Source organism: Camelus bactrianus, chromosome 9 (genome assembly GCF_048773025.1).
Source record: "Camelus bactrianus isolate YW-2024 breed Bactrian camel chromosome 9, ASM4877302v1, whole genome shotgun sequence".
Classification (NCBI taxonomy): domain Eukaryota; kingdom Metazoa; phylum Chordata; class Mammalia; order Artiodactyla; family Camelidae; genus Camelus; species Camelus bactrianus.
Genome location: NC_133547.1, coordinates 43,682,580 through 43,698,481, shown reverse-complemented (window position 1 = coordinate 43,698,481; position 15,902 = coordinate 43,682,580). Strand labels below are relative to the sequence as shown.

The window sequence follows — 15,902 nt, the reverse complement described above, 5'->3', positions numbered from 1 at the left end:
ATTGCAGAGCAGCCAGAAGCTTAACCACCTCCCGCCTAGGCTGCAGGCCACTCAGGAGAGGGGTAGGAGACTGGGAACCCTAGGGCAAAGGCCTTCTGGGCAGTCATCCAGGAAAAGGAGTTAGCAGGGGGAGGCAGAGGCCCCAGAGAAGACGCAGCAAACTCTATTCCTGTTTTAGAATGCTTCCAGTGCTGACTTAAGAAACAGGCTTCATGAATCCTTCCCTCTCCCAAAAATAACAGCATGGATTGGTTTCTGCCTTTAGTGGTGGCTGGAAACAGAGGGGATGAGGTTTGAGGGGAAGAGGTGGGAAAAAGGGCCACACTGGGCAAGGCTGTACCACCTTCTTCTACAGCTCATTGGCGCCATCTTGTGCCAAGCACCTGGTATCACCTCAGGATTTACAGGGAAACCAAGGCTTAGACTTCACCTCCTGTGGAAAATTTTCCACGAAGTAAGCCAAGCAGATTGAATTTACAGGGGGTTTTGTGATTACAATGCAGCTTTCCCCGTGGACTATCCGATTACTTATGGGGCTACCCCAATCTCTCTGTGATTTAACCTAAGAAAGAGAATGTAGCTGAGATTAAACTATCAAACAAACAAAAAAACCCAAAACAGGTGATTGAGAAACTAGTAAATTAATTCTTGATTATCTGGAAGCGAGACTGACAACAGAGCCTTTTTATATATAGTCTTCCTTTGCCCCAAAGCTTCTAGGTATATTCTTACCAAAACTGGGAAGTAGTCACTGAGCTCACACTAATTTTACACTCATTTAAAGAAAAAAAATCTGAAATGTATGTTGCAGTCTAAACCAAAATAAATGTATTCTGACCTCCCTACTGTCTGGGGAGAAGGGGTTAGTGATAATTTCTCTTGGTTATGGTCCAAAAGGGTGTTTCTAAATGTTCCTCATTTCTATATCCCAATGATGACTGCAGGAGCCCAAAATGAACAATGACCACTGTAAGGTACACCTGTCCTGAAACACATGCATCAAAAGAAGTCAAATGAACATAGTGATTATTCAGAGACCTGCAGTGATGAATGTAGACAAATCTCTAATTCTTCATCATGAGAAATTTTACTCACTTTAATCAAGAGAAATCTGATCAAAAATCTCCTCTTTAAAAAAAAAAATGCTTCTAACAGTGCAGTTTGAAAGGAAGGGAAAACAGCATCTCCTTGTGGTTGTTCTTATTCTCATTCTGCTCTTGAGATATCTGGTGGAACACGTTAGGAAGCAGATTTTAATTAGCTTGTGTCCGAAGTTTCTGCCTCTTTCATAGGGCCCTGACACTCCATTCTTGGGAAGTGTTCCCTACTCACTCCTATTCTGCTGTGGAGATTTGTATGAAGAAAGAATTTGTCTCTAACACTACTGATGTTCAGATGCAATGTGTTTAGCCACTCCCTTTGTCCCCCTATAAAAGAAGTCAAACACAGCCACATGAATCAGAAAATTTACCCATTTTTATTGATGCATTGCAATTGCTCTACATTTTACCATATTATGTAGAAAATACTGAAAATACAAGCTACTTTGTAAAACCAAAGACAAACATTGAATCCAAAGATAAACTATGTTTTACACAATGGACCCTTTTCCCGTAGTTAGTATTAAATTTTAAATATCTATTTCTTTTGTTAAAATGATTATTTTACATACTCCCTAAGTACATCTGCATTACAAACAGAGTTCAGTAATTCTCAGAAACTGTTTCTAGAGGCTTGTTGTAAAAGAAGCGCACAACCAGAAAAGGGAGAAAGCAAAAAAATTTAAATCGCACACAATAACTAGCATATCAAATACATTTAATAAAGTTGGAATTCCATTGCAATATCAAGAATTCAAAGCAGAAATACTAACATTACATATAATGTACATAAAATGTACTGCTACATGTAGTGAGATTATTTTTCAAGCTGAATCAAAACCACACATTATATAAAGTTTAGCAACAAACAACCATGTAGACATGCTGCACCATCCATCAGTTTAAAAAACAAAAAGAAAATCGAAATAGGAAGCAGGCTTGGGTCATTCCTGTCACTGAGAGGCAATTTCACTTCCTATCCTAAAACAAACCATCCTAACCAGTGGCGTTTTGCATAATAATGCTGAATAAAACACACAGTACTGTGCTTGCCTGGCTACGGGCAGTCAAGCTGAGTCAAGCTGAGCCCCTCAAGTGGAGGACGATGGATGACCAGAACTGCTTAAATGGGGTTCTTCTTCCTGGGGCTGGGATTTTAGCTGAGCAGTGACAGCAGTATCACCTCCTGGGAGCTAACAAAAACTGCGCAGTGACAGAGCGTCCAGGTGAGCCGAGACTGGCTGGACCTAACCCTTCCCACTATCTCTCTCACCCTAAAGGGGAGAAGCTGGAAACAAGTTCTGAGAGGACTTAGAGCCTTAAGCTGGTCGGAGGCCAGGCCACTGTGACCTGGACCAGCTGCTCACTTAATTCATGGGCTTCCCCCGTCCTGTCAGGGCCAGCAAAGTTCGGCCCCAGGGACGGAATCTAAAGCCACACTGAGCACATACACATTCAGTAGACACAGGTGGGTTTTTATCTTGGTAAATCTGAAACGCCAATTTGCAGACTAAGACTGAAAATCTCTAAAATTCTTAAAGCCACACATTGCTAGTAAGGTGATTAAGGTAACATACAAGCGCCTGGTATCGCCTTCTCCCCGTTAAGACTCCTGTCTTAAGTGGTATCCCCTTACTGGACTGGGGGCGGGGCGGGGGGGATGGGGACGAGAGTGAAGTGTTAGGTGTTTTTTTTTCCTGCATCTCATTTCTTACAAAAATAACAAATCTTATCCCTTGTCAAGGAAAGATAAGGAACAAAAAATGTTTCCATTAGAAACTAGATCTGCCTTTGAGCAAGAAAATGAGAATGTGCTTAGCAAAGAGAGACATAAAGATCACACACGCTGGCCAAAAAGCTGTATAACACCAATGACAGAAACTATACAAACTGCCTGGGTATCTTGACCAACATGGTGCTGAGAACACAACTCAATATGATGATTAAAAAAATTCAGAAAACACCGACACGTTCCTGTTAGGCTGTACTGACCATCTGCCCCCTCTTGAAAGCCCTTCCTCCTTACAATGAAGAAATTCCAAATACCTTGACAGCTCCTCGGTGTCCATCCCGGTACAGAGCTTGCTGACCAGGCTCCATGAAAATCTCCCATCTCCATCCTGCACCTCCTTGACACCATCTCTACGAAGAACCAGTCCTAGACTTATCCCTCAAATACACAATTCTCAGTTCAGATGGAACACGTCTACATCTCAGGGTTAACCTTCTTCCCCCAAATCTTTTACGGGCAGGAACTTGCCATCCCCACTACCCTCTACTTGACCCAGATCCGTGTAGGAGCTAAGAGTACAAGGACAATTTCACAGTTTGAAGGGCCCCAAGAATATACAAGTTGTTAAAAAGAAACCTCAAAAGCCCAATGACTCACAGGCTTTGGTTCCTTCTTAATATTCTTCACCAACTAAGAGACCTTTCTGTGAGTTCCCTGTCAACAGCGGCATCACTAGACTCCTCCTCACAGTATGGGGACGTGGTAAGCAACACAACAGGCTCTTTGGTATAAACACATTTGTTACATGTTTTTATTCAACAAGCAAATATTGTACTAGGAATGTCGACTATGTGCAGGAAGGACTGCCACGTGGGAAAAGGAAAAAACAAATCTCATCTAAAAGTGATTGCACATACTTAAAAAAAAAAGGAAAAAAATGCATATTTCATATTGGCTTGACTCCTCTCACCTGCTTCCCGAATTCTCACAGAAGCACGGTAGCAACGCACAGTGAGGGAGTCGCATGGGGAAAACGCCTCCGTGAGAGCTCAGCTGAGAATCCAAAATGGAAAGGGGTGGAGGTGGCCGTCAAGGAGAGAAGCTGCTGTTTTTATTTTTCAGTGTCGGCCGGGAAACTGAGAACAATGCATTTACACAACACAGCTACTAATCCTGTTCTGGTAAATCCCAGTGAACAGCTCGGGGTCCACGGGGCCTTGCTGGTCCATCCTAAGGCAAGCTCACTGTAAACTCTATTAACCACTACATTATCATATAAGGCACTACAATAAGGGAAGGAGGAGAAGGGGAAGGAAGAGACACACACTGAACAACTCCTCACCAGACACACCTGTGCAAAACAATTCCAAGGGTCTCCTCTCCCTGCAGGCAATGGCCCTGCCCACTCAGCACTACAGTAATATGCTCTAATATAACTGCAATTAGTTCACATACATTCCAACAAGTATCAGTTCATTTTGGTTTAAATACAATGGAGACATCAATTCCATCTCCGGGGTAACACTGGAGGATCAGATACACACTAAATACACAATTCAAGTGTAATCACTACACATTTGATTACAAATAACATTTGGGGTTAGCGGGAAAAATTGCTTGTTATAGTCTTCTAATCAATATGTACATATTTAATTATGCAAAATATTAAAACACCACCATTACAAAACTTCTAAAATATTTTTAAATTCAGTAATAAATTTTTAAAATATTTTTTGCAATTCCTACATGCACTTATTGTATAAGTCTTAATAAGAGAGCATTCAATTTGCTGCTGGCATACAAAGAAAGCTACTTTAAAGTATAAAAGCTATACACGACCTTCTTACATCTGGTTTCAGATCCTTTCACTTTCTCCCCAAATAAACCACACAGAATGAAGGGAGAGATGAGGCAAAGAGAGAGAGAGGTGTATTACTGAAAATTCATACTCATCTTTAGGCAAAGCTCATCAATGCCAATATCACGTAATACAAAGAGATTCTGCATATAATAAAACCACCACCACCATACAATAATAACCACCTTAATGGCTTTTCCGATAATAAAATTTAAGCTGAATCAGAGAGAGAAGGACTCTTTAAAAATAATTTAAAAAGAACGCACAAGGCTTCATTTAAAAAGAACACCTGGTGCTTTCACGGTAGGTACGGATTCTCTCACACTAAGTTACCAGCAAATGGTGAGCTGCCTTTTAAACACTACTTTATAATAAACACAGGAGCAACTGAGAGAATCCCAATAGTAACAGAGCAGTACGTAGCCAGTTTTGCAAAAACAACAATTTCCCATTAAGTATCACGTGACATGGAAAGAAAACAGTGTAAGTTTAAATGTCCCATTAGCAAAGGTAAAATTTCGAGGAGAAATGCGAGATAGTAAAATACAGACTTGTGCAAGCTGCTTTTAAAATAAGCAATTAAATTGGTCTTGGTTTTAAACAAGCAGAAAGCAATGAATTTTCTTTTCTTACTTGTTATCAGATTTCAAGTCCTTCTATCAGCATTTTTCCTCTGACCAGCAATTACAATAAAACAAAGTTAAATGAAGAGGGGCTTCATTTGTTTTTAAAAGCATTTATAGAAATCAAGTCAGAGAGAGAAAATATTTTTCAAACGGTAACTTCAGAATGATCTCTCTTCCTTGGTAACTGCAGAAGATGGGCATCTGAACTCTCCCAAATACCAAAAATGCTGTCACAAAAAATAAAGAGTTAAAAAACAGGGCAGACTTTGGGAGACTACAACAATGCAGTCAGCACTGAGACAGGTTCCCCAGAGAAAAGCCCTCTGCTTCAGTGGGCCCCTGTAGAGCAAGTTGCTGGCTAAGGAGTTTCAGGAGAGGGTAGGGGAGGAGTTCATCACAGCCCATTACTAAGAACTCTGGGCCAGGTTCTTGACCCCTCCTCCCTCACGCTCACCAACTACAAGTAAGAATACTGGCTGATCTTGGTAGGACTCAGTGGGTATCCAGTGTAAATTGTTGAGCCTCGGGAAGACCCAATGTAAGACTGGGTGGCAAACTGGTGTTGGTACTGAGCAGGGGCCACGCTGGCAGAAGTGAGGAGGCTGGGCCCAACACTGACAGGGACCTGGTGCACCAGAGTGCTCGGGTGGGTGGTATAGGCTGCAGCATGCCTTGAGGAGCCTTGTGGGGAGAAGAGATGAGCAATGGAGCTGGTGGAGCCCAGTGCAGCAGCAGAGGTGGGGGCCGCATACGTATACAGGTGAGGCTGGCTCGGCAGGTGAGCAGGGGCTGGGGCCAGGTGTGGGTGCCCCGTCGAGTGGAGTGGGCTGCCGTGCTGGAAGGCGTAGGGGGCTTGGGAGAGCGGGGCCACAAACGCCTGCTGCCTGCGGGGGGCAGGGTTGCTGCTTCTCTCCTGCGAGGTTGGAGCTGAAGATGACTGCTGGTTCTGGAAGAAGGAAGAAGGGAGTGAGGAATCCCAAGGTCACGCTGGTTCAGGGCACCAAAGGCACCAAGGCCAAATTGAGAGCTGAGGGTCTAACTTATACCACTTCTGGGCTGCCATAGCACAGAATCTCCCAGACTGGCAATGCTGTCAGAAGTCAGCCATCCATCCCTCTGCCTCTTGGCAGAATAGATCCTAACCCAGCCCAAATAGCAGCAGTTTGCTCTCAAGTATGACAGAGGAAAGGGGGAATCAAAAGTTCATAGGGGTACCCACTCCTGCAAGTGAGTAACTGTTGACTCAACTCACCCTATTCTGGCGTCAGTGACTTTGAATTTTTCCTAACCTTTCTTCCTTGCCATTGTTTTCTTTTGTTCTCCTCTAAGTTCTTCATATCCCTCTTGAATTGTGGAGCCTAAAACACATGCACTAACTCGAACTTACATTTGCACTTGCACGTGCTTTCTCTCTCACACGCATACAAACACACCTGCGTGCACACATCCAGTTACACCCTCATAGTCACACTTTCTCACTCCTGGTAGACATCATACAAGCACCAGAATTTTAGCTGAGGAAAAAGTGAACACAAACAGAAGAGTGACCCTCCCCACCCCATCAGAGGATCAGATCTGGGGGAAAAGCCCCAAATCCCTGACTCAGGCAACACGTAGGACTAGAATGAGTTGATTAAGTGGCCAGAAAGCTTTTCACTGCCTCTTGGCTCAAGTAAACAGTGTAAGGCTCAGGTTATTTATGACCCAAGAGGTAAAGGAAGAGAATCTGGTCTCAGTGCATGTGGTGGTGTAGAACCAGGCACGGACTAAAGCATCCTAGGCTCTTTCTAAATTCCAGACATTTCTCTAATCTTCCAGGCCAGACTAGGGAGGTCTGAAGGAGAAGCTGGAATGTATATCCTGAACACACAGAGGGACTGAAGACACGGCACATGCAGGAATGACGCAGGCCACGGGACACCAACTGTCTGACACAAAGGGGCTTCATTTAGCTTTATTCAGCAGTCCAGCCAGAAGCAGGGTTCTCCAGAGAGGAACAATAGGGGGGTCCCCAAACAGAAGGCAGCAGCCCCTAGCGCTTACCTGGCTAAGGTTGAGTGGCTGTGCAGCACTGGTCCCCCCGCGTTGAGCTCGATACCCCGTGGGGGTGATACAGCATCCTGACGACTGCCCACTCACCGAGGCCACGGGCTTGGTCTTACTGCTCAGGAGACCTAGGAAAGGGCCAGGCCTGAGTCATGAGCAGACATCGGCTCAGTATCACTGAGCTAAACCTCAGGTGGCATTTTATTAATCAGGCCATGTTTGCAAGAGTTAAGGTTTCGTGTGTATCTTATTTTCTCAGTTACATTTACACTAGAAGAATAAAAACTGTATTATTCATTTCTTTTCTGTCTTGCTACAAAGCTCCATAAAGGATCTTCAAAAGGTTCGCTTCAGTAAACATTACAGTAAATATGTAAGGTACTGTTAGAAATACAAACACAAGTAAGACAGTCCCTCCTCCCAAGAAGCCTAGAGTTTTATGTAGGAAGGGTCTGAACAAGAACAGAAATGACAGTGTGAAACTGAGTAAGATATTGGTAATACTGAGAACATTCAAGTGTCAAAAGGATTTAAAGGAAGTCAAGATTATATCTTGCTAGGCATTCACTGTCTTCAAATTCTAAGAAACTGCTGGGCAGTTGAATATAAGCATGATTAATTTCCAAAATTTTGCTTCCTTCTGTGGTCCCACTAGGAAAACTGGAGCATTTATTCAGTGGCTTGTGGAGTACCCTATTTTCTTTGGACCCAACAGCAGACAGAGCTCCTAATCATGCTGCTCAGTAGACTGGCATCAGGAAGTTGTGCCTTGTCTGCAATGGAACAGTTGTCTACTTCTGAGGAGAACCACACACCTTCAAGCTAGAGCCCTGTCTATGCAGACACATTCCATTTGGCAGGAATGTAACTCATAGTAAAACACTAGTTTATAAAAGTATGGAAGAGATGGCTACACTGATGCCAACATTTCACACTCCCCTCCTCTGGTGTCTAGAGTTGCCACAGGAAAACAGCTGCTCAGACAAGGACTACATTTCCTGGACCCCCTTGCCCCTAGGTGGGGCCATGTGATGAGTTTTCACTATTTCCAGAGCTAAAGGGGTTAAAAACTATGTGTGCCTCCTCCCTAGTCTCTCCTGATTGAACGCCGAGGATTCCAAGGCTCTGCAGGCCCCCCAACCAGGAGGACTTGCACTGGGAAGTCATGCGAATAACAAGTAAACTTCTATTATGTCCAGCCAGGAAAACTCGGGCCTGTTACCGCAGTTAGCATTACCCAGTAACTGGACCAGGGAGCCTACACTCAGCAGCTAACAGAGCACAAAAGATGGAGGTAATCAGGTTGATAATAAAACCCACAAAAGCATCACTGCTACACCTGCCGCTGGGTGAGAAAAGACCTAAAGTACTGTTTTCCAAAACACTTTTGCAGTCATTTGTAATATTATCAATTCCTGTTCACTTCTGGATTGTAAAGTCGAATCATCTGTGGCAAAAAAACAACACTCCCTGCCACACAACATGCGCTTATCCACCTTCTCCCAACAACAGTGAGCATGCTTCTGAGACTGCAAACTCATCTGTATATGAATCCAAGCAAAATAAACATAGGAAGATAAACTGATGGCCAAAAACAATTCCACATCACAAGGAACTGATTTCTGAATTAATTAATTTTTAAGAAAATCTATGCCACCAGTCCGTACCATTGGCATAAGTGCATTAGAGCAAAATATGAGAGATGCACACATCACACCAAGAATTCAAGTCTAGCTGTGAAGATACTCACCTGAGGCCTGGGTTGCTACAGTGCAGTCACCAAGCTGAGTTTTCAGTGGAGGTACAATGATGGTGCGGGTGCCAGCGCCATCTCCCACGACTCTGCCAGGCCCCTCCGGAAGGGGCCCACTGTTGCCCCGGAGAGCGCTCAGGGTATCAGTGGAATAAGGGCTGCTCAAGGAAGAGTCAGAGTCTGGAGAATCATTGACAGTGACGTAACTGATGACATTAGACCTTGCCTTCAGGCCAGAGCTGAGGAGAAGAAAGTACATGAAAATTTGACATGAAAAGCAATGTTTCTTTGATGGTCTCTGGTCCTCCCAAAATAACCATGATGATGATGATGATGACAGTAATAATAACAACAGTGGCAGCAGCAAACTCCTGAGTGCGGATTATGCACCAGGCACTATTCTTACACTCCACACACATCTCACTGAACCCTCACAACACCTCTGTGAAGTAGGTACTATTAGGCCTGCCCTGCAGATGAGGAAACTGAGGCAGAGGGAGATGAAGAAACCTAAGTAAGTGGTAAGTGGTGAAGACAGGATTCAGACCCAGGACAGAGAGACTGCAGAGCACGCACCTCCAACAACTGTTTCATGTGGCCTCGCAGCCATTCCCATTCACAGTTATTTCAACAGTATTCTTCAAACACCACTTTTTTTCCTATCTCCCTGCTAGACTATAAGTGGTTTGTCACTTTTAATCAAACTTCTTGTTATAGGTGTTTTTAAAAAAACTTCTTCACAAATGGATTCCTGCCTTACTAACTTTACTTTTTCCTTATTTTTTAATAGGCATGGCTCCAGTCAAAGCAATCCTACTGGTTATTTAATTTTTGCCAGTACTAAGCCACTTTTCCTCACTGTAAAGTTTACTATTTTTCTTCACCAAATCAATTCAAGGGCCATTTTTAAAACTTAGTTACAAGTCTACCTACCATTTGTAGACAGCCATTTGTAAATACCATTTTGTAACTGTAAATAGCTCTTTTGAAGTACTTCATTGTAAATTTACTCTCTCAAGTTCATTTAAACTTCATATACATATGACTGTTCAGTCTCCTAAATTACTTTTATGTGTCATCCTACCGCCTCAGGTAAAAGTAAGGTTATTCTGTATGTCTAACACCAAAAACCCAATGAAGAACACAGAACAATCAAGGAACTATGTTCACATTAAGGGAGGTATCACAGTTCTTAAATGTATCCACTCTCTCTCAGTTAACTGCCCAGTTAAGGACCTGGATAAGGTGCTGGGATAAGAGGAAGTAATCTGGTACTTAAACTGAATGACCACAGAGCAGAGTGGGGAAAAGAAGGTAGACCTACTTAAAGTTCTACCTCTTCCAAAGAGGCCTGTTCAGATTAACAACTTACACAAATTTCAAATAATCACATATCTACCAACTTGTTCCAATTAACTATTGTTTAGATGCTTGTGTTATATTATCTGTTCTCAGACTCTAAAGTTCCTTAAAGGCAGGGGATCATGTCTGTAGCATACAATGTACATTCCAAGCCAGGGGAGCCTGACAACATAATACACACCTTCCATCTAATGTATATGAAAGACTGATTTAACTGATGAACATGTGTAATATTATAGAAAACTTGGCAATGCTCAGTTATGGAAATTTGACTGTTTTGGCTCACTAGTCTAAGGCCATGCTTCCAAAATACCCTTTGTTACTCCTTCCTTTCCTGGCCAAAACTGGGCTACTTGCCTGAAGCCAACAGTCTAAGACCAAGGGTAGGAGTCACTGAGCCAGGGAACCATTCCCCTTTCTTACCTATTGGGCTTGTATTTGTTGTCCTCTTCCTCATCAGTGTCACTGCGGATAGTGATGACACTCACAGGAGGGCTGGGAGTGTCTGGAATGATGATTGGCTGATGCTGATCTTGTACGGGGACTAGGGAATTATAAGAAGATGTGGTACGGAGGGGGCTGCTCCCAACCAGAGAATAGACTTGAGATGGCAGAACATCCAGAGAGGACCTGTAGGAAAAGGTTACAAGAAATATCATTGAGTGCTTGGTCCCCAAAATTATACATTTTTCCCCCCAGAACTCTTTCCAATTTGCTCTTTGATTCCTTTCTACCTAATGATTATGTCGATACACTTAACTATATAAAAGTTCCAATAAAAAAATAAACTAACCACTCTGGCCAGAGTTTCCAGGGACAAGAACACCAAAATAGAACACAGATTTTATTTTTGTACGCCCTTTACCCCATGGTTAAATTTCACTCTATAAAGTGGGCAGAAAAATAAAAACATCAGAAAAAAGAAAGCTGGATTCAAAGTAGCAGCAGAGAGAAAGTATTAGCATACCAGGACACCTCTACGCACGCCCAAAGGGTAGTTCTTTTCAACTTGGCAGCTACCTGCTGCTTCACACCAAAAATGCCTATACCACAACACTCCAAATGCCGGGCAACACAGCTCTCAAGCCAGCAGTTTTAACTATCAGCCCTACGAGACTTACTTAGAAGAGACTGGAACAGACTGCTTATTCTTCTTGGAAGGGAGGGAACTGGATTGTTGCTGTCTGACAACATGCGCAACGCCAACATTAAGGGGCTGAGCAGTGGCCAATGTCACATGGTTAGCCAGCAAGGATGGCTGCTGCATAATAGTGCTGTACTGGTTGCCATGAGAGTGGGCATTCCTGTACCAACAGAAAGAGAAGAGTGAATGCCTAAAATACTGGGAAGTTAGCACCAAATAGGTACTAAAAGCAATTAAAACAACCAAATAAAACTGTGTTTTATTTTTAAAGTTGGGCACCTGGATTATAAGGCTCTTAGGTTTTCACTGTATGGTTTCTAATTACATAAGACTTTCCTTAAATCTGAAGTAAATAATAGCTGAACTTAAACCTGTTACTTCCTGGGGAGAAGGGGAGAGGGTATAGCTCAGTGGTAGAGTGCATGCTAGGCCCTGGGTTTAATCCCCAGTACTACCTCCAAAAACAAAAACAAAAACAAAAAAACTTCCCCTCCTCCACTCCAAACCTATTGTTCCCTGAATTCAAAGTTTTCTTATAACTCCATCTTCTAGCCTGATATGGAGTCTTTTCTTCAAGGATTTCAAAGAGAGGTAAACTCGCCTTCTCTTTATTTTCTTCCTAGTCTCACCAAATCCTCAAATGCTCCTACCCTAAGGGATGCGCCCTTGCAAATCTCCCAGAGAGAAACACAGGGGCACTTGCCTCCAGTCTGTGAGCTGCTGGCCACTGCCCATGGCCTCTGGAATCACTGCTGTGGGCTGGACAGAGTTGTGCAGAGCTACCCCAGGCAACTGTTGCCAAGTTGAAGGCAGGAGAATTTGTTGGGTTCCTCCAGGCCAAGCCTGCTGTAAAGAAACACACACACACAAAAAGATCCAGACTTGACTCATTCTTGGCTTTTCTTCTGTTTTTTAGATGAAAGAAAAATTCATATCTTAAAAGAAGTTGCTTGTAGATTGTTAACTTGCAGAGATTAAAGAAGAAAGGTCAGAGGGGCTCAAGGTTACAAGTCTTATGAACAGGGAAAGAGAACACGCTGCTTTCTCTTGGCCACCTCCATAACCTGACCACCAGGGTATTAAAGAAAAGAAGATCCCTGTGGTTAAGAGTTTCTGATACTGTAGAATAAAGAAGTCTGAAAGTTCAGAGGTAAGCTCTAGTTAAATGCTGAAGTAACATTTTGCAAAGAATCTAAAAATATCTCTAGAAAGAGTTAAGACAGCTCCCTTGAGATTAAAAGTAGGAATTTAAAATTTTGCGTGCCAATCAGATAAAATACATCAGGTCAATTCAACCCATAAAACAAAGGGGAGAATTGTTTTTTTTAAAAGGGTAGTACTTGGAAAATGGAGCCAGATGTGGATGACCAAAGGCCAAAATCCTTTGGCAAACAAGCTTATGCCAGCAACAGAAAGCGAACTTCATCGTTTATAGCCATGGGATAGGATTTTAAAGTAAGGCAATAAGAAAAATATTTAAGAAATAAATAGAGTACCATACTTTGTTTTTAATAGTTACCTAAAAGATACTGTTTTATGTATCATTTGTAGAAACATACTTCAACATAAAAACTAATCACGAAGAAAATAAATGATCTGTAGTTTTTAACAAGCCATGCCACTTGCAATAGACAACAAATATGTTTTCTGTACTTCTTACAGAAATTGTGGCATTTTCTGAAAAAAAATGGGAACAGATTTGAAAGTTTCCTTTTTAAACTTGAATTCTACAGTACAATCACCTACTTGCTTGGGTACATATGGTTCTGTTTCTTGAATTCAAACTGCAAGGCCATCAACACACTGTTTTAAAAATATTTCTGCAAGTAACAGATCCACTTGTTACAAATACTGGTTCCAAACAAGAAGCCTTCAAATCAGAGAAACTGCAAACACGTCTGCTACCATAAGCAGAATTCAAAACAAAACAAAAACAAAACAAAAAATAAGAGAAGTATGTTAAGTCACACCATGCGTCTTTCCATAAGCCAACACCTGCACAAGACAAAGCATGTAGTTTAATACAGAGCAAGAAAACATTCCAACGTGAGGCAGAAATCTGGCGTTCCAAGCGACGAACTGTTTTGACAGAGGAAGAACAAAAATATGCAAAGCTTAGCAAGTAGCTAGTGCAAACTCAAGAGAAGCAGCAAAGGAGAAATGTCAACTAACATTCCCAATCTCAAAACTATAGGTGTGCGAGTCAAACCAGTTAAAACCAGTGGTGTGGATCAATCAAGTCGGAAATACATCTGACTCCCTTACACTCAGGTTTTATGCTTATTATGTAGTTAATTTGGTGGTGACAAAAGACTTTTAAACTGAAAACCAAACAAATTCCAGCAACCAAGTATGTTTCTGAGAATGTTTTTCACTCACATGAGTCCTTGGGAAACAACAAAAGAAATTTAAAGCCATTTTGAAAGATGTAGAAATACCAGGATTCAACAGTGTCAATTAGGTTTTCAAATGGTTACCTAATTTTAAATTTTAAATAATAAAATGCTGGATATCAAATAAACAATTCTAACTCCCCCAAATAAACCAAAACATATCCAAAAATCACTATTAAGGTTACCAGTCCTGAACAAGGACCTCAAAGTCCTGCTTGTTTGTTTTCCCTAAGACCCATACTAAGACATTTGCTGTAAGATATTTAATAGCTTTTCCCCATGACTTTTGATAAAAAAGGATATTATACTTGCATAAAGTTTTTCAGCCATATTTTTACTTTTGTATAAAGATCTACTTGTAAAATAATTTCTCCAAAACCCCCTATAAAAGAGTTTTTGCTTTTGATTTCAACCAACAAATGAAATATGATCTAAAAGGGTTCTAAAGGGAACATGTTTAAATGGAAGATAAAGACCATGAGTGGCAAAGAGGTATCTTCCTGCATTCATAGAGGGAAAGTTAATATCAACTGATAAAGCAACAAATTAAGAGCATCTTAAACATTTCTATATGCACACAAGTTTTAGAAGCTTAAAACAACATATAAAGAAGGAAGCTAACTTGCCAAGGAGTTCAAATTTTGGCCATCTGGGTACCTGCAGCAGAGCCAAACTAAAGGCCATTCATTCCTTCCTTCTCAAGGTACGGTGGGTAAAAGATAGGGCAGAAGACAGATAACAGTGTTGAAGCTCTCCTGAGGCTACACCAAGAGCTTTTATCACACTAGGCTGGCAAAGAAGAATCATGGGATCTGACTCCTTACAGAGCCACACTGAACATCAGAGTCAAACAGTGCTTCAGCAAATGTTCGGGAGGAAAACAATGAGACATTAAAGATGTAGCAAGAACACAGCCACAAGATGGCACATGCTTCCATGCCCTCTGCAAAGACTAAGTTAAAATATTTTTTGTGAAAAATGAGAAAACCAGAAGAAAACAGAACAAAAACAAACAGGAAAAAGTAAAAAAAGAAAGAAACCAAAGAAACTCCGTTAGTAACACAATCAAGTGAGGGGAATTACCAGTACAGCGGCAGTCTGTTCAACCAGCGCCGGCCGGCCGGCTGCGCAGCTCAGAGTAAAAGGCACCGCATACTGCGGTGTGATGGTGGCTACTTGAGGGTGGAGAGTTGCTACCATTAGTGGTGTACAGCTTCCCTGAAATGTAGATTAGGCAGGTGAGTGAAACAAACACGGAGGCAGGTTATCTGGATTCAGAAGGGTTTTCATCCCCCACCCAGTTATTACCACAATAAGCAATGTAACTTCGTATCACTTAAAACGCATGTACAAACACAACTTTACCCTTCAACTCCACACAGCACTGGCCCACTAGGTCAAGTATCAATGGCCTAAAGCAAAAAAGTATAGGAATCCTTCTTGGGTCAGATTCAAAGGATCAGTTCTACAAAACGCAGTTAACAAAGGCATGTATTAAATAGTTCTTCCTCTTCCCACTCATGAAATAAGAGTTTTGGATTTCAGAATTTCCTATGTGTCATGGGCCATGCATTTATACACAGAATTAAAAATACAGTATTTGTTGCTTCTATGAATATTTCATGATTTTCTTGATCATCTTAGTTGCATTTTCCATGGCAGGTATAAAGTTTTAAAGCTTTCTACAGCCTAGTAGGAATGAAGGAATGTTAACACATGAAGAGGCATCCTGATATGAACCAGCCTCTCAACCGTGATGAAATCCTGAAAGAGTGAGCAAAAGGGACACTAAGACAGCAAAGGGGGAACCTTTCATTTTTAGAATCAGAGTGTTGTTACATGTGTACTGTTCCTTTAAAAGCATCCAGATAAAAAATTAACTGCATCC

At 41.8% G+C, this 15,902-nt stretch overlaps 1 protein-coding gene across 3 annotated transcripts in view; it reads right to left on the bottom strand.

The window, feature by feature from the left end:
* Window positions 1-1,454: 1,454 nt before the first annotated feature.
* The window catches only part of HIPK1 (homeodomain interacting protein kinase 1), a 47,879-nt gene continuing 33,431 nt past the window's right edge, over window positions 1,455-15,902 (bottom strand). The window contains exons 10-16 of one of the 3 annotated variants that reach the window (XM_074370222.1): window positions 15,098-15,232; window positions 12,325-12,464; window positions 11,599-11,781; window positions 10,901-11,107; window positions 9,113-9,354; window positions 7,360-7,490; window positions 1,455-6,262 (exon numbers count right to left, since the gene is read on the bottom strand). In XM_074370222.1, coding sequence (XP_074226323.1) covers window positions 5,774-6,262; window positions 7,360-7,490; window positions 9,113-9,354; window positions 10,901-11,107; window positions 11,599-11,781; window positions 12,325-12,464; window positions 15,098-15,232 — 1,527 coding nt within the window. In that variant the 3' untranslated portion in view covers window positions 1,455-5,773. The other 2 variants (XM_074370221.1, XM_074370224.1) reach the window with 2 other exon arrangements.